Genomic DNA, 19,793 nt, shown 5'->3' on the forward strand with positions numbered 1-19,793 from the left:
ATGGTTTTATCCATCATTTGAAATCTCCCTTTGTATCCAAATCTGCTGCTGGAGGCCAATACCAGATTCCCAAAAATACTCTGAAAAAGCCTCAGATCCCACTTTAAAAAAAAAGAAAAACCAAAGATGGCAATTCACTTATTTTTTATCATATGATACTATTCAATAATCTCTATTCCAATGCATTTTTCAATATCCATGTGTTATCACAATTGCTATTTAATTATAGTTCTGTTCTTCAATAACAGTTTCAGTTCTTTAATTTCTATCCATACTCTTTACATGATAGTACACCATCATGCAGGAAACAAAATGTGCAAACAAAACAAACTATTTCAGTTACATTTGGCATTGTAAGCATTACCTACAACCCTCTTCTGTTGGCACTGATCAACTAAATCTACTTTTGCCACTTGAAGTCTTTATTGACCTTTTATTGACCTCTCTACTAACAAAAACCCTTTTCTAATGATTTTGCTCCTTCATGATAGATAAGCACTGTGAAGTTTTTCCTAAATGTCTTTCCTCATGACAAAACTGTTGTTGAATAAGTCTACCTTAAGCCATAAAAGCCAGAAGCCAGCAGAAAAGCATCACTGGTGGATGCTTTGTGGCGAGTTTGTGATGATCTCCCCTGAACTACAGCTACAGCACAATGTATGTGCTGAAAGAATTGTACAGAAGCCCCACATCTTATTTCATGGGAGCCACGTTGAAGGCTGCAATGAACGTGGATATAAGAGGAGATTCTCAGATTGGAGCAATGCTTGCTATCCTCTGCATCTTCTCAAGAGTAGGTTGCAAGCCAGGGTTATGTCAGATGAAACAAGGCTCTCAGAAGTTTAGAGGCAGTCTCACTTTTGAAGGAATAAATCCTACCAGACAGTCATTGCAAATCCCCTTTACAGTGTGAGTGAACATGCTCACTTAGTCTTCCAAGCATTTTTAAGTATGCGTGAATCTTCCCTAAAGCAGCGTCACACTGAGCAGCAGCTGGTGGGCAATTCTGCCTTCCTTTGGGGCCTGTTTCAGTTCTGAATCAGTATGCTGTATCTGGAAGAGAAAACCTCCACGTTCTCTCTCAGAAGCCTTTTCAGTCTTAAGAAGTTGACTGTAATCATATATACCTTTTTTTTTTCCCTGGTGTTCACCTGGGAAACTGGATTCTGGGTTCCTCTCCTCTTCATTTCCAAATTTGTGTTAGTCCTCAATTTCTTCTATCAAATCACATCAACGAAATTCTATCACCTGCCCTAAGCAGGTCAGATTAATACTTTCCCAAACTTAAAAACTGGTACCTACTGGTCTTATCAGTCTAAGTATGACCTCTGTTATATTAGTCCAAACAGCAGTACAACATCAGCTTAATACATTTCAGGTCTCCTTGATGTAGTGATACTAGCATGGTCTAGCTGCCTTCTATCTAATTATGCCTCCAGCCTGTGCGACACCCAGTTCTCCTCAGCTTTTTAAAGAGAGCCTGTTCTTTGAATAACCACCACACATTCCCAACTCAGCGGTCAGTGCCGCTGCCTGAAAGTTTCCTTTCTCAACGTAGATGCGAATGGAGCAGCAGGAGGTCCCGGGGAGGCTTGTTCCTGCCCGGCACTAGGCGGGAGTGCACATGGGAAGCCGTGCGAATGCTGAAATCCGCAACCTGCAGCTGTTTAAAATCCCGTCTACCTGGAGGATATATTGACTGAACTGGCCACAATTCTGTGGTAGCTGGCTAGGAAACACCGCTTCATCCCCTCAGGCTAAGCCCCAGACTTCCCACCACCACCACCACCACCACCACACACGCCCCACAGCTTCAACCGCGGCTGAAGGAGGCAGCGCGCCCTTCAGCCCAGCGTTCCGGTGCCACAGCCTCCTCCAGGGCTTGTTCGTGGGCAACTCTCCTCCCGGGGACCCCCGGAGCGAGTGGGAAGGGGAGTCCCGGCCTCCGCCCTGGACGGGGAGACCTCGGGGTGGGAACGGCTATTGAGGGTGAGGAGAGCTGAGAGAAGGGGGCAGAGGGGCCTGCTGGAACTGGGGCCGGGGTGCCGCTGAAAGGCTCCGCACGTCCCGCACCCCCGTTCCCTTGCCATGGGAAGCGGCGCTCGTCCCGGCACTTCTATCGTTGAAGAATTAAAAATGGAGAATTGGGCGCGGAACCCACTGGAGCTGCCAGGCCCAGCCCCGCCTCCCCGGGCCTGGGCGCGGGGGTGGCGGCGCTCTTATCCCGGGACGGGGCCGCGTCCGCGGGGTCCTTGTGACGGCCACCGCCGCCGCGGGCAGGTGAGGGGGGCCGGGGGCGCGGAGCGGGGGCGGGGCGGGACGGGACGGGACGGAACGGAACGGAACGGTGGGCGGCTGTGATGTCACGCCGGGACCGGGGATCCGGTGAGGGGCGGTGAGGGGGGGCACAGGGGTGGGAGATGGAGGAGGCGGAGTTGCGGTACCCGTGTGCTGGAGCAACGATCCTTTGTCAGGGCTCCTTAGCAGCAGGAATTGAGCACACCCCACCTCTGGCCCCCCGCCCCGAGTTTCCGCGGTAATGCCGTTTGAAAAGGTAAATGATGTTCGAGGTGAAGGAGAAGGATAAATGTGGATGTCGGCCACGTGCTGTGTTTTACCTGTCCCTGAGCGTGGCGGGTACCACCTCAGAACGCAGCGTTGCGCTTCATACACCCTCCTCCAGCTCTTACCTGCCGTGCTTCTGAGAAGGGGGCCGAGCGGTGACACCCACCCAGGGACAGTTCCCCATTGCCACCCTGAGCGGGCACTTAGTTAATTGTATTTGTGGGGCCTGAAAGAGAATAAATGGGAGGCGGTACTTCGGTGTATAGGGGGTACAGCCATGGAAAGCTGGGGGGCTGAGCAGGGTAATTGCTGGAAGTTTCTATTGGGGGGGGGATGACCCTTTACGTTTTGAGGTGCTGATGGAGGTGGGCAAAGCTGTATAATATAGCAGTGTACAAGATGGGTGGCTTTATGGAGGCAAATAAAGCGGGTGGTGGCAGCGTGAGACCAGCAAGAGGGTTATTTTCTGTGGAACTGCCACAGAACTTCTGGGAAATGTAAAATTGGAATTTCACTTACATTGAAAGGCAAGATGCGGAGTTGTAACTGTTAGATTACACCCTCTGTGAGATGGAGCAGTTGAGTTTGACAGAGGACGGAAGTAGGAGCCTGCCACAAGAAAGCAGGGGTCAAAAAATTCCCTAGGAGAGTCTCCAGTAGCTACTTTACACTCGTCTTCCCACTACGCTCTGCTAAACCTACTGCCAAGAACAATTTGGCAAGCAGCAAGACCGAGATCAACCACTGTTTAGTCACAGTTGAAAGCCGAAAGGTTCTACAGGTGTCTTGTGATGGTTTTGCTGCACTTCCGCTCCCTGGGCTTACGGTGTGGTGAGATTATCCTTATCAACAAATGATGCTTCAGCAAGAGCTGGGGATATGAGCGACTTGTAGTACAGGAGGCTTTTGTTGGAAGGGGAGCTCCCCTTTAAGTAGGGAGACATTAGTTCTGTCTCCCTCTGTCATCACCAGTAATTTTACACTGTAGATATGGCTATTACTCTGGAATTCGATGTCCTTTATAGGTGGAGCCCAAACATCTCACATGTCAACACAGATGTTGTTCTCTAGAACAATGAAATCACTGAGAACAGTAATGCTTCAAGTCTGTCACTAGATAAGATTTGAAAAATGCAAAGAATTTAAAAAATGTTCACAGAACACTATGCCCACTTGTTAATCTCCTATGGGATGCTCAATGTTGAAGAACATGGAGGCTGCTCTTGGCTCAGATTTGACAAAAGCAGAAGAGAAATTTCTCTCTTAAATTTTGAGATTTAGGGCAAACCAGAGCAGTTATGAGTAAACATGTTGCAGTAACGCTCTTGCATTCTCTTCCAGTGCATAATCAAACAGGTCTTTAGTAATAACCTTGCAATAGGCACTCAAATAGTTATGTAATAATTTCCTATATGGCGGTGGATAGAAAGGATGCTTCACTAAAACATGGCAAAAATAGAAGCTCAGTTCTGTTGTAGTCCTTTGATGTTACACTGGTAGTACACAGGGGTGCATTTACTATGTTGTGCTCACATCGTATGGTCCAAAAACCAGGGTCAGGGTTCATGGTAATGGTTCATTCTTTCCTCATGAAATGTTGGAGGTAGTGTAGAATTGAACTGTGGGAGGTTAAGGTTTTAGCTTACATACCAGAAAAAGCTGTGCTGCTACTAATTTTTCCTCATTTTGTCAATCATTAATTCTTTCTCTTCTCTGTCTTGGATTCAACTGGAATAAGGTTGAATTCAACTTGTATCCCACTCACTCAGCTAGCTGGTGTAAAGTGAACTCATTGCATGTGTATCCAACTACTTTCATATGTCCTCAGTCAAACCTGTACTGTTAATGTCTGTTTTGGAAGTTTCAAAAAATACTTTTGGACATTTAAGTATTCAATTTCTTTCAAAAAATTTTTTTCTAAGTGTGTACATTGAACTTAAAATCAGACATTAATAAGTTATTGTGTTCATTTGTACTGTGGTCTGTGAGAAAACAAGGTTAAATGCAGTGGCCTTCTTGTCAGCAAATAATTTTCTGTTGTATAAAAATTGGGATGGAGGAAGAGGAATCCATGGGATGTTAAATTGTTTACAATGACCAATGTAAATATCACAGAATCATAGGGGTTGGAAGGGACCTCGAGAGATCATCGGGTCCAACCCCTATTAATATTAAGAGAAAAGGCTGAATAATGTAGGACATAGACTCAGTTCTTATTTGATGGGGATTCCACCACTGCTGGATACTTTTTTCTCATGTCAGTTGATGAAGCCATTAATTTCATATATGTTGCATTACAAAAAGCCTTATTTTTAATCAAATGGTCAAGTAGCATTGGTAATACACTTTGATAATCCCCTGAGGCCAACTTAAGTTTGGGCTTTTTCCAAGAGTGGTTTTGCTTGTGCCAGCATTCTCACAGTCACCTTGTATAGCAGGGAGCCTGCTGGCTCTGCTGGAGACCAGTCGGGTGGTGAGAATATACCATGAGGGGCTGGTGGAAGGGCAAATTCCAAGTAGCAGCTCACATATGGCTTGAAGTGACTCTTTGACAGGTTCCTGGTAAAACTATGTGTGCATGACACCTGCAAATGCTACTAAACCTCTAAATGTCCTCAAAGAGTGGGGCTGCCCTTGTCTGCAAGGTCTGTTTCCTATGAAATTGTGATGAGCAGCGTCAGTTACTTTCATCACGTGCCAGCTCTTCAGTAATCTTGCCAGTGATTTATCTGGCTGCTGAGTCTGCAGTTACTTGTGTTTGGGGACTTTGGAATAATTCTGCATCTTTTCCAGTCCTCTGAATTTTCCCTAGTCTTTCAGGAATTACTAACAATGAGTATCAGGAGCCCAGGGGGAATTTCAGGTGGGTTTGCAAAGAATGTTGAGGACAAGAAGATACCTGAATTTGCTAATCTTAAAATGTTGGTAGTTGATGTGATCTCTTGATCACCAGGTTCCTGTCAGTGATCAATACACCCAAATTAATCCCCATATGATAGAGGGGTTATGGCTGATCTATTTACTAAGGGTACAGACATTTTATCTGTAACTTTAAGGTAGTTTTGCTACTGGCTGTAGTAGTCTGTGGTCCCCATCTGAAGTCCCCATAATGATGCAAAATCCCCTTGTTTCCTTCACCCTGTGTTGCAGGCTGAAGGAGGCATTGGAAGCACTGCTCAGTATTTCTGATTTGGTAGCCCAAGGCATGTCCTTAGCACGGCCTTTTCCTGGGCTCTGCCAGCACAGCATGCTTTGCAGGCAGCAAGGATTCGTAGTCCTTGCTTTTATCAGCAATTTTGAGCAATTAATAATGTATTTATTATACAGCAGCACCACCAATCACCTTTATCCTTCTTAAGCACCTTCTAAGCAGAGATTTTAATATCTGAATCATGCAGACTATTCCTTCTATTTCTTTCACGTTATTGATAAAACCTCTTTTCAGTGACAATTTCCAGACTTATATCTTAGTCAGGCACCAGTCATCAGGATATAAACCATTCTCTATCAATTCTTCTGATGCACTTCATCACATTGGCTTCCTTTGTTTGTGCCGTGCTGAGCCTCGTTTAATACAGTGCTTGCTTCCTTTGAGCTCCTGATATACTCTCCTTCCAGCTTGTGCTCTGCCTGTGAAACTGTCTTTATCTCAACCTGTGAGTTTTTGCACTGTTACCTTTCCAATTCTCTCTCCCATCCCACTGCAGGGGAGAGCGAGCAAACAGCTGCATGGTGCTGAGTCAGATGTCTGGAGGGAGGGGGGTTAAGCCATGACAATCTTTTTTGGTGGCCAACGTGGAGTTTGATGGGTTTGAGATAAGGACAGCTTTGACTGGAGCATGCAAGACCATATTTATAGCTGTCACAGCTCCTCAGTCATCGTCAGGGCTTGCCATGGGCCTTGTTTTGCTTTTCCTGCACATCAGAGTCTAGTGCTTGTCCATGGCTGCTCTTTGCTGTTGCTGTTTGCTGTCTTCTGCAGCTGTGAGCGGGGCTGTGCTTTACCCCAGCCTGCCTTGGCATTCTATCCAGGGCTTCAAAGAAGCAAAACAACAGTGGAGTGGGTAGCGTGTAACAGGTTTGCTCAAATAAGTACACAGCTGAAGAGGTGAAGTCAGAAATGCCTGGACTTGCTGTGCGCTGGGTGCTGACTGTGGCAATTACAGTTTGTGTCTTGCAGGTACTTGTGCTGGTGTTGGAGCAGAAAAATCTGCTCGTTAAACAAGTAGTAACCTGACTGAGGCAAATAAAAGCTGTATTCAGTTATGGATTACTGAACCTGATTGCAACACTTAAATCCCTGGCTAATGCCTGTGAATCTTAAAGTCAGCCAGTGATGCTGGAGTGCTCCTGCTTTCCAGAGAAACTCCTACCAGCTGTCAGGCTTGCAGGGTCTGCTGTAGGGACAAACTTGGGAGCTGCGTGAGACAAACACATCACTGGGGCCATGGAGGCCACCTGGCTTTTGCCAGGGCTGGAAAACCTGAAAGAGGGGTGTGTATGCAGGGTTGTGTGGATGAGAGGTGATGAGCTGCTTTTCCCAGTGCTACCAGTAGTACCAAACACTGTGCCAGGCACCTCCAGGCCTGGAGAAGGAACTGTGGCAACCCAGGGTTTTCTTGCCAGCTCTTCAGCTGCTCATTCCACTGTTTCTTCCCCTTGCTGATGCCAAGCTGAGAGGGACCAAAAGCCCAGGCTGGACTCTGCAGAGGATCAGGAGAGCCCAGACCACTGGTGGCAGTATTCCTGGCTAACGCAGCTGAAAATACTTATCACTTACCTACTATTGAGCTTCTAAAAAGTAACCTGTGCTTATAAAGAGAAATCATCTGATCAGCTGTGTTGCATGGATCCTGAGGCGTCCTTGGACTCCAGTCCTTGCCCTTTCACCTTCTATGATCTGGCTGTATAAAAACAATCCATAAACACATAGGATAATCTCATCATCCTGGTGCAGGAGTGGATGACAATTGCCAGCAGCTATCTTGACATGACGGAGACAAAAATGTTTGACTCTGTGCTATATTAGTATGAGCATCAGGTATATGTACAGAAAACCTTATTCCTAAATTGAGAAACTTCCATGATTAATTAGAGCTGTTTTGGTATTTGTTCTTGTTGTTTGTTTTCTTTCTCCTCCCTGCAGGACATGATAGGTAGAAAAGAATTCTGTGCTTCTGGACAGATACTGATGACTGACCTAAGCTGCCTTGCCTATGCACTAGAAGAATGGACTGTGGTGGAGTACCTGAAGAAATACCTTTTTTATGTGGCCATCATCTCACTGACCATCAGTGCAATATTAGTTTTTTTTATAGTTCCTTTAACAATCCTCTTTTTCATTTACCTTTCTAATATTTTGCTTTTAATATATCAGAGGAACGGTGAGGTAAAAGCAGATCCCTTGAGTGATGTTTGGGATAGTGCAAGGAAAACTATAGCAAGCTTTTGGGATATATATGCAAGAATATGGCATGGTAAGTATGACTTGAGTTGTCTGAAGCTTTGGATTACAATAAATGGCACATACATGTAAGTTCTGATTTTTTTTTCTCTCTTCCAAATGGATATAAAGAAATTACTTTTTTCTATAGTTTGTATGGCATCCAGCTCAGACGTTTCCACCTCAAGGACTGATTGTGATATGAAATAAGTAGAATGAAAGGAGAAATTAGATTATATAGGATAAATTTCTCCCAAGTGTAGGTGCACTTGTCTGTATATGGTATCAGAGTGAAGCTCCATGTTAAAGTTAGTTCTAGTGATGTAACTGCAAGAGAGATGTGTGATTTTTTAACCTTAGGAGCTGGTTAAAACCTACTTAATAAATGATCAAAACACAACAACTAGTTGGAAGTGTAATTAGTTTAGTTGGCAAAAACTACCTTGTCTGGACAATTGAAAATAATTTTAAGAGCTGTATGGGCAAAGAAATAAGTAGATACCACATTTAAGTTTGTACTGTGGCAGAATTTAGAAGTAACCAGATGTTTTCAACACACCTGCTCCCTAGGAAAATCCTCAGCTGCATGCTAGGCACTTTTTCTTCCCACAGATGTAGTATAAGGATATGAGCAAGACTTTTCTGCCCTAAGGACGAAGAATAGCAGGTTGTTATCTATGTTGCTATCCTCCCTCCCAGCTTTTTCCCATACTCTTTGAACATCCTGCAATATAAAAAATTGTCCACCTCTTCCTAGGACTCCACCTGCTCTATCCCCATCTTTCTCCCCAAATGGCTCATGATAGGAGCAGGGTTGGATATGAAGGCAGACAAGGTGGAACAGAGCTCTTAGCTGGCAGAAGCTGTGGCTTTCCCAAGCCTTTGTATACATTAGCTTCAAGTCTGGCTCCACCTAATACCTAAATCAAATGTAGGAAAAGCCAGGAGAGAGATTTACAGAAGTCTATGTCTGTGAGGAAATTCCCTTTCACTGAAAGTGAATACATGTAACTGTCATGGAAAGCACTTTTCTTTGGGATTCTTAAGTATCTTAATCAGAGATGTAAAAGCCCAGACTTCAATCTGCCTGAAACAGATCATCTCAAACATCCTGACTACTTGTTTGCCTCTCATTCTGCCAATAACGCAGATTCCCACCAGTATAGTGGTGGTTTAGTTTGGGTTGTTTTTTTTTAAATTATTGTACTTTGGTCTGGAAAATGTTCCTAAAGGGAAATGACCAGTCTTCTCATCAGGGAAGATGTCAGGTTCAGGTCTGTTCTAGTGGTTAAACTGACCAGCAGATTAGTCCACTGATAACCCGTGGTGCTTGAGGGGCTTCCTCTGCCAAAAGATGGACCAAAAGTTCCACCCACAACTTCATTGTTTTGAAAAGTACTGCAGAGGCTTTCACAACTCTCCAAAAGTCATTTAACAAAGGGCACTAAACACTTTTATTTCAGTTGCCAGATGTTTTACAGCCATCATTGTCAGTGTATTGCTTTCCATCCCTAACAGGTTATGAGCTTCATGGTGTAGAAAACCTACCAGAAGGACCAGGCATTCTTGTGTATTACCATGGAGCTATTCCTATAGACTACCTTTACTTTTTGTCTAGGCTTTTTCTCTGGAAGAAAAGACTTTGTCTGTCAGTAGCTGATCATTTTGTCTTCCGTTTACCAGGTAAGAACACATTGCGTTAAAGCATCCTGTATTCACTCAGCCTGTTGGTGGTTTTGGTGAAATTTACATTTATTATGCTTTCAAGAGAGCTTTTAAAGGAAAAGACTGCTTTTAGACTTTTAAACCAATAGCTGGTAGATGCAAAACGGCAAACAGGGTAGAATATCCTCTCTTTTAAGTGAAGGGTCATCAAAACACTGGTAGGCCCTCCAACGCCATCAAATAGACATTAGATAATCCTGTTGGGATGAAATGACATGCCTTAGTAGAAACTGTGGGATAGGACTATATTATTGACCTACTGCTGTCTGGTCAGCAATGGGCTGTGAGTGCAGAAGAGCCCAGTAAATAGTAAGGTATCAATTACCCACTTGCCCTCTACACTGAGTAGCCATTATAGCGCCTCCTGTAATGACATCACAGCTATCTCTTCATGAAAGCCTGGAGTAAGGCACAAAACTCATTGGAAGATTTTACTACAGAGCAGAGCTCTCTGATACTGACCAGCACAACATATTCAACACATTGTTGACTGAGAGCGAAATAAATAATTCCGTTGTGAAACAGAGAAATTACAGAAAACTAAACTTCACTCATTTCTAGAAAAACAAGGCTAAAGAAGGAGTATCCAGAAGAAATATCAGGGAGATTATTTAAAGGCACATTTATACCACTTATATTTAAAGTTATTATAATAGTAAAGAGTAAAGGAAGCTATTTGAAAGTATAAGGTCATCATTCTTCAGAAAAGGAAGTTGTGCTCAAACTCTGGAAACAAAGAGCATAAACTCAAGCAAGCTTGATGCAAGAATGTCAAATTGTGGCTGCCCCCTCCCTGGCAGTGTTCAAGGCCAGGTTGGATGGGGTTTTGGGCAACCCAGTCTAGTGGGGGGTGTCCCTGCCAATGGCAGGGGGGGTGGAACTAAATGGGCTTTTGGGTCCCTTCCAACCCAAACCAGTCTATTACTCTGTGAACATACTAAGGCATCCCCAGAAAGGTGGTGAGGAGGTATTTGCTAAAGGCATACTTAGTAAACACTGTGTAGTACTAAACACATCAGAAGCATGAAGTCATCAAGAGCTGATTGGCTTTTGAGAGGACTCATAAAGGAAGATAAAGGTTAGTGGAATGTTACAAAGGAGGCTGCTTTTTTAAGGGATGGATGAGAGGGTATTGTTTCAAGTTGTATATACACGTATATACTTATACACATGTATACGTATATATATGAAATATATATATTGTGATATATGTATTTCCTACTTATGTATTGCAGGACTTAAATTATTATTGGAAGTGACGGGTGTTATGCCTGGTACAAGGGAAGAGTGTCTCATTGCACTGAAGAATGGACACTTGGTGTCTGTCTCACCAGGAGGAGTTAGAGAAGCACTATTCAGTGATGAAAGTTACCAACTCATGTGGGGAAATCGAAAAGGGTTTGCTCAGGTCGCTCTAGATGCAAAAGTGGTGAGTGCTACATGGTATCAATCCCAGGTCATGCTTATTGCATACATGCTTCGTTATAAAATGCAGCTTAGGAGGGTTTGTTGGAAAGTTTTGCAGACATAAGAAAAGATTCAGGACTAAAGATTTCTTTTCTTTTTGCCATCACTTTCCTCAAACACATTAATGTGTCAGGAGCAGAGTTTTTATGGAACTGTAGAGTAGCAGTAGCTTTTTCTTCACTGTTACAGGGCATCCATCTTTGCAGTTCCATGTCTACAGCTTCATCATGCAGGCATTCAATTTCTTGTCTTGATTGTATTTCAGGAGTCTTTGCTGTTGTCCTTCTCCATATTGATGTAAGGTTTAATTCTTTTTTTCTCATCCTACTAGGTTTAGGTTGATACTGTACTGCTGTATACCCAGTCATTTTCTTATGGCTCTTCAATGTATTATACTTAGCTTTCTTTTTTCTAATACATTCTGTGAGGGTCCAGATTTTGTTCCTACTCTTACTTTTCTTCATCTATGTGAAATATTGCATCAACCAACAGGGTGTGTCTACATCAGTGTCTGAGTTTGTCATGTGCACTTGTGAAGCAGTTTTTCCATCTCCTTCACCCACCATGCCTTCATTCACATCATGCAACGTGTTAGAATACCTGAGCTGCATTCCTTTTGGCTGAAACTAAGCTAGAAGAGGCACCTAATACTTTCCAGTTGCAAATGGGCATTCAGTCAGTGGTACCAGACAAGAATTAGCTCTACTCAAAACAGAGCATTGAAATGCATTCAGTATTGACATCAGACCCTCAGCATCCTCTAAACATGTGCTTTTGTTGGTTTCCACTCCCATAACGTGCACAGGGCCACAGTTTCAGTTTTATTTTCCTTATGTATGATGATCTAAAATTCATACCACTGTCTCTGGCTGCCTCCATGTGAGAATGTTTCTCTGATGCAGGCTCTGGGAAATCATTTTATTTGGGATGGCATGGAGCTAAAAAAAGAGCAGCAACCCTGTCTTTTTCCTGCCTGCTACTTACCATCATCATCACCACCACTAGAAATGAGTTCTTTGTCTTGGACTTAGCATACATAGAGCTCTTTGTGCCTGACATTACTGGTGCACATCCAGGCTTCATCTGCTCTGCCATGAGCTTTCTGATGCTTTCCTGTGAATTCCACAACTGTCACTTTTGTTATGTTCTTACGAATATCTCATCCATTTTAGTGCTCTTCTTTGGCCTTCCACATAAATGTAAGCTTTTTCTGTCTATATAGGAGAATATGTTTAGGGAGTTGTGTTCTTCCTATTCAATTGAATTTCTTGCCATCCCTTTCAGCTGTTTTTGTAGCTCTTTCTCACACCATCCAATTCATTGCTTCTCAAACTTGGCTTTGGTCTCCTGTGCTGAACTCCTGTCACAAAGTGCTTAGAGTTTCAATGCTTCAGGTTAGTATTTCTTCATAACTTTCTCTGCTTATGAAATCTTGGGGGGGGAATAACTATACACTAGAATAAATATAGGACCATTTACCCAATAGAAAAAGTAATTTTAGCCTGGGAGTCCTATTTCTATCTCTTTCTTTGTCTTATGTGGCATTTTCAAAGTCATGGTTCATATGCTTCTGTTCCTTCCCCTATCCTTTCTCTCCCAAGCGTGGGCTGGTAAATGTTAATCACAATACTTCATATCCTGTGTGTGCCTCTACACCACCACTACTAGGAAAATACCAGAACGTGAATAGGATAAACCCACTCAAATTCATAGGGGCATTCTGAATTCCCCTCTAGTCTTTCCTTTTACATGCTAACTTAATAATATCCTCAGTCAGAAAAAGGCATCACTTTAACAACTTGGGTGATTTCTAATCCTTTTGCTTCCATATCTGCCTTTTAAGCTACTTCAAACATTTGAACAATCTTTTGCCACATGTTTCCACTTCACTTAGAACCTTACTACAATGGAGTAAGTTGTTGGGCTTTTTTAAATAAAAATTGAATTTAAAAGATCTGAATGCCCTTAATATAGAGTGATACCCTATACAAAAGACATCACAAAAATACTTGCCAGTAATCCTCTTAATCCTTCCAGTCTTCTGTAGTTTAGAAGCACATGGAAATAGCTGAATAGGAGTACCTAAAATTGCTAGCAGCTATTGACAGGGTTTGTGATGTTTATCTAATGATTTGGATATTCATTGAGGATAACTTCCTTGCATTATGAGAGGTTCTTGTGGTCATTTATATAACATGTTTGGTAAAGCAGACACTACGTGAGATTATCAGATACCTGGAAGGCAGAGAGAGTATTTTCTCCTTTGACACCTACTAGCCTGAGCTCACCTTAACAGTGCTGCTGGCCCTTGTATCACTCATTATTGCATTCATTCAGGGTTTTTTTTTGGTTTGTTGGTTAGGATTTTTGTTTTGTTGCTTTTGTGGGTTGGGGGGGTTGGGGGTTAATGATCAGTAAGTCTGATTGGATCCCAGTGTGGAGTGCATCATTTTAATTAGCTTGCAGGCTCCACTGAGTTTCGGACTGAGCTTTGGGCATCTGATAATTCTCTGGAAATGTCATCAGACACACTTTAGGTAACTAAATAAAAAGAAGTGCTGTGCATTTGCCAGTAGAGGGGGGCAATGTTAACCTTCTATGTCATTTCTCCTGCAAAGTTAGGCTCATATTAATAACTGGATTCCATCTTTTGACAAATTTGGAGTTTGATAGTTTGTTTGTTCTTGCTGGATCCTTCTCAATACTGGCCAGTCCAGTCTTGTAGGTTGAGAGATGACTAGGGATAGACTCATGTAAACTATCAGAGGTACCTCTATGACATAGCAATTCATGTATGTTTTGTAAAACTTATTCAGATGCTGGACCATAAGTCCCTTTATTTTAATTTATTCGACATGCAGCATAGACTTCAACCAAAGAATCACACACACTATAGCATTCAAAATGACTACACAGCGGTTCATAACCTGCCACAGATGGGAATTCAAGACCATCCTTATACCTGAACAGACATTCCTATTCTCCTTATAATGTTGTGGAAGTTCAACAGTTCTTCCACTGACAAAGTTGGCAAAAAGCACACAAGGAATGCAGTTTCAGCCTCAGTCCTTGCCTGCAGATTTCCACCTTCAGTTTCCACATCATCTTGAGCTACTCTGCTATACTTGTCAGAAGAGAGTGTTACAACTCAGTGAACTTCTAGGACATAGATTTGTCTGAGTGGAATTTCTGTGTGCCAGGGGCCTGAGCTTCAGAAATACCCTTTGCCAATGGCTGGAGTTTGACAGGCTAATGGGGAGGAGTCCTAATTTCTGAAGATCCCTACATTTTATCTGTGCCAAAAAATGGTTCAAGACTATAAAATTCTTATCTATGTGCAAGCATGTGGCCTAGATCATGTCTAGAGGTCCTTTCCAACAAACTTCTATGTGATTCTGTGATTTTTCAAGCTGGTTGGGTACGATCCAGCACAGTAAATCTAAACCTGTGGGTTACTGCAGCTCTGATTGTGCTGCTCTACAGAGGCAAGCTTTTATGTGTGTACCCATTTTTAACAGCTTAGGGACTCTTCTACCTGCTCTGTACTTCATTGGCTGATCACTGTATATGAGTAACTTCCATAGTTGCCAGATTTCTTTATATCCTAAAGTATGCTTCTCTTGCAGTATTCCTAAAATTTAATTCTTTTCTTTGCAAAAGTGGATTTCAGACTTTTTAAATGTTAGAGACACAGCATTCAATCAGCAGCTGAAGCTGTGAGGTATTTTTAGTGTCTAGTAGATACAGACTTTTAGAAGTTGTTACTGATTGCTTTTTAAGAGCTCATTTCTAATAATTTCCCATAATTTCTTATTCTGAATGGGTTGCTATTACAACTTCATCTGTGGTTGATATTTTTGTTACCTGTCAGTGTTTTTTTTTCTTTAAATGGTTTCCATCACTTTGAGTTCTTTGCTAGGCTCTAGTCTTTTTCTTGCTTGTTTTTTTTTCTGGTCCTGTAGTTTCTGTTTGGTGGGAGTGATTCTTAACAGCAGAAAGGTGTTCTTTCATTACCTTCCTGAAAAGTAATTTCAACAATGTGCTCAAAATGGTGTAAAAAAAAAAAAGAAGGGGACACACAACAAGTGGGAAAAGTATGTATGGATACAACCACTCTTGGTTTGTCTGCCTTTAGGTATCTCAAATGTCTTTCTTTTGAGTCATAACAATGAAGTGAATTTGTTCTGTAGCTCTCTAAGAGTCTGCCATCCCGAAGGTGTGTGGCCAGGTCAGTGAGGATGTACAACTGCCCTATTTGTCCAAGGGATCTGCAGAAGTTTTTTTCCAGTGGGGTATTATCCAAAAGGTACTGCATCAGTGAGACCTTACTTTAACCAGAAGAGAAGTGCTAATTGTGAATGTCTACTTGCTTTCTGCAAGACTTTGGGCAACCTGCTCTAATGAGGGTGTCCCTGCCCACCACAGGAGGGTTGGAACTAGATTATCTCCGAGGTCCCTTCCAACCCAAAGCATTCTGTGGTTCATGAACTGAACACTTTCCTATTCACCACACATGGTGACACTGCAATAAATATGTAATGTACAAGTTGTATCTTTAGAATTACCAGTTAACTTTTATTATGCACATTCAAAATGAAAGGTATAAACCTTTAATATGGTGTCAGTCATTTTCCTTACAGATGGTGACTTTAAAACATGTTTGTGGGAGTTGAGAAGCAGATTATTTTTTTTTTCTATTCCTGAGTTTTTTATAACAAGACTCCTTGTTTGCTACTTAGCTGACTGATAATTATCTTCTGTATTCACGTGATTTTCTTAGCTGCACTAACAGGCACTGGAACCTGAATTCAAACCTGGTACAACATTTCTACCTTTTTCTTTTTTTTTTTTTTGTGATTCCTTAGCCCATCATTCCAATGTACACTCAGAATGTCCGGGAAGGATATAGGATGTTTAAAGAAAGAAGTAAGAACTTCCAAAATATGTTTTAAGTATTTGGAATGTTTTCTCCACTTTTTTTCTCAGATTTCTCACACTTTTTTTTTCTCTTAGATTTTGCTTTTCAGACTTCTGCTTACTTTGGATTCTCTGAGATGCTTGCTGTGGGTCAGGGGTATCTCAGATATGGAAGTAGCCTGTGTGTAACTGGTGACTGGGTTCTTTAATGCAGTCTTACTTCAGTGATCTACTAAGTCTATTGAGCTTTGTTTTGGTGGACAGTTTCCTCCATCCTGTAATTTCCTCGCAAGTGTCAGATAAAGCATGCTTTTTTAAGAAGTCTCCCGTATTAATCATATTTCGAGCGTGGATTGTATTTTCTGTGACTCTAATCTCCCTTTCTCCTCCCTTCACACATTTCAGGATTTTTTAGACAGCTGTATGAAAACACTCGGTTGCCATTTACCCCTCCATACGGAGGACTCCCGGTTAAATTTCGCACGTACATCGGGGAGCCAATCCCTTACGATCCGAATATAACTACAGAGGAGTTAGTTGAAAAGGTGAGTTAGCTCTCCTTGCAATGTTCAACTACATCCTTTGCCCTCTATTATATATGCACTTGAAACTGGGGGGCGGGGTTATGCTTGAATAAAGAGAAGCGCACTTTTACAAGCTTGTTAAAGCAATAGGCAGTTAAGCTCCTGTCCTGGTTTCAGTCAGGATGGAGTTAACTTCATTTGTAGCAGCGGATGGAATGCTGTGTTTGGGAGTTACAATGAAAGCAGTGCTGACAACACCCTGATGGTTTTAGTTGCTGTCAGGCAGTCAAGGACTTTCTCAGTTCTTCATATTTATCTATTAATGACAAAGGAGGGGACGAAGCCAGGACAGGTGACCCAAACTGGCCAAAGAGAGTATTCCATGCCAATTACGTCCTGCTCAGTATAAAGGGGGGCTGATGGGACGAGGAGCAGGGGCGGCTCCAGGACGCGTGGTTTTTGAGGGACGGTCGGGTTCTGGGATGGCTCTGGGTGGCACGGCCTGAGTTGTGGGTTCGGTGAGAAACTGCATTGTGTATCAACAGCTTCATATACTTTATTGCTCTAAAGTCCTGTTGGCATTGTTATATTTTATCTTTCTGCTATTCTAGTAAACTATCCTTATCCCAACCCACAGGCTTTCGGTTTCTTGGGTTTGGGTTGTTATTTGCCCCTTCCTTTTCCCTTCCCTCACCCCCCCCACACACACTTCTCCCCCTCCTCTTTTCCTTTAAGAGCAGGCAGCTGCGTGGATCTCGGCTCTCAGCCGGGGTAAAATCACGACAGCTCCAGGATTATTTAATGTATAGATACCTACCATTAGATATTGACATGGTAATAGTTGATTGAGATGCCTTCATTCTTTCAGAATGTGTGAGCTCTGTCATCTTGGGATATTAACTTTATTTCTTCCATGCCTTTGATGACTGAAATGATATAAACTATGTTTTAAGTTCATTGTTCAGTAACTGGGAAAATTTCATATGTAACAAATACCTTTGAGAATCTTCTCTAAATAACATAGGGCTCTAGAAACAAAGTTCCACAAGAGCTCATTGTCAGAAGGAAAATGTTACAAAAATAATTTGTGTCCAAAATAAAAAAAATATTTTGAGTACCTAATAGCCTGGCAAAATCAGTGCCCAGGAGCATGAAATTGTTTATAGATCCAGGATTAGGCATGTCTCAAAATACTCATCTATACAGAAAATGCACTTAATTTTTTTTTTCATATATGAAAGGAGGGCTTTATGCAAGAGAAATTTTGCCATGGCCTAGGAAAACACTTGTTAGGAATCACAGATGTAAAAAAGCCCTTGCTGCTGGAAAAAAAAAAAAAAAAGCAAGAAGGCTTGCTTTTCTTTTTTTTTTTTTTTCCAAGGATCTACTGCAGATTGTTCTGGGCTTCACAGCAGGGAAACCAGACAGACAGGTTTTATGTGTTAGAAGGGAACTAAGTGCTCCAGGAACCTGTGAGTTTGGTCTTAGCAGGTTTAGGAGGTTGGAAACAGTATTAGTGCTAAGACTGCCCTTACAGTTACCCATGTTCCTGTATTTTGGGGGAACAGTGTTTTGTGCACCTGCAAAAATGAAATTGAATTTTCTCATGACAGTGATTTGCTTTACTACCCACTTTGAGCACCCACTTCAGTGAGAGTACAGTTTTGTGTTCTGCGACTCATTATTAGTTTGAAAAAAACAGCTTAAATGGGGTTAGAGATGAGCAGTGGCCTAGCTGAGCTCTATATGATCCTGCTACAGAAAGGAGTTGGGATCTGAGTCTGTCAGGAAAGGTTTGTCTACTCTTTTCTTACATTCACAGTTAAATTCTAGCATCACTTGGGTAAATCACCAGAGTATGTTGCTATCCTTATTACAAGTTTAAAATCATGAGGAAAACCTAAGGGAGATTTCTTATCCCTGGTAGAAATACAGAGTATTTTACACATTCTCTTCACAAACTCACATTTGAATCTCACGTAGAGTGAAACTGAACAGAATTTAGGTCCTCTTATTTGCATGCTATATATGATACAGAATTCATGTTGGTAAGAAAAGATGGAGGGTCCATCTCCAAACTCCTGGTCCCAGCAAGGTCAGCTATGAGGTCAGATGAGGTTAGTCTGGCTATATCCAGTGGTTTTGATGAAAACCTTCAGGAATGAAGATTGTGGAAACTTAATGTTTGCATGTGTTACAGGTGGCTTTGACTTAGTAATGCCCAGGTTTGGTAAATCTCAGTCATTTGAGAATATCCAAACTGCAATCAATGTTTTTATTCCTTTCCTTTCCAAGGAATGTGTCATTAGCACAGCTAGCTAATATAGAAGACAAGTATTTTTCCTAAAGTGGGTCATGTGTGACCTTCGCAATACCTTTTGAAACTCTGAGAACTCACTGATTTATACTCTTTCTCCTTTCATAAGCAGGTCTGTAAAGGCAACTTTCTCTTCTCTTTTCAGACAAAGACTGCTGTCCAGGCTCTCATAAGCAAGCACCAAACAATCCCAGGCAGCATATGGAAAGCTTTACTGGAGCGATTTGATAAACGTCGTAAAAGCGATTAGAAGGCTTATGTTTACTTGGTTTTACAGCATACAGTAAAAAACAATCTCTTACAGCAATGGTGACTAATAATTGGTGTTCAACTAGTTTAATTTACACGTTTCTGCAGATCTGACAGAAGAAAACAGTAGCCTCTTCGAGGTTCACCTGTGTCTTTGAGGATATTGTGAAAGACTGAAAACTTGTGTATAGTAGCAACACAACAGCTAAATTCCCCCAAATGAAATCATGTGTTCAGGATGTTCCCGGTTCCTGAAACAAGTACATCTACATCTGAGCTTCCAAGTTTTGTCTAGATCTGTGGGTTGATGTTTTGAGTAGTTCACAGTTCACTCAGAGCAGAACCTCAGAGTTGGTGGTTTCCCACCAAAGCCTACTCATTGGTGGGCGCCTTCCCTGTTGGACCCCACACCAGACTGTCAGAAGAGGAACTGTCTTGCTTTAGCTAATGATCTACTGTTTAGGCCACTCTTCCAGAGACCATAAAAAGACAAGTAATCCCACTAAACCAGGCACAAACACATCACCTTAGTGGTTCAGTACCCAGTGAAGTAGGAATGATACATTCAAAAAGAAAAGTTTCCCAA

At 42.1% G+C, this 19,793-nt stretch overlaps 1 protein-coding gene across 1 annotated transcript; it reads left to right on the plus strand.

The window, feature by feature from the left end:
• Positions 1-2,136: 2,136 nt before the first annotated feature.
• LOC311206018 (DGAT1/2-independent enzyme synthesizing storage lipids-like) lies at positions 2,137-19,208 on the plus strand (the record flags this gene model as incomplete). Its single annotated transcript, XM_084280583.1, has 7 exons — positions 2,137-2,280; positions 7,712-8,042; positions 9,527-9,691; positions 10,969-11,162; positions 16,066-16,126; positions 16,523-16,662; positions 19,104-19,208. 7 exons carry the CDS (start codon positions 2,137-2,139, stop codon positions 19,206-19,208), a joined length of 1,140 nt encoding a protein of 379 aa, XP_084136709.1.
• Between the last annotated feature and the right edge of the window lie 585 nt (positions 19,209-19,793).

This window comes from Gallinula chloropus (assembly GCF_964237585.1).
Source record: "Gallinula chloropus genome assembly, chromosome: 2".
NCBI lineage: Eukaryota > Metazoa > Chordata > Aves > Gruiformes > Rallidae > Gallinula > Gallinula chloropus.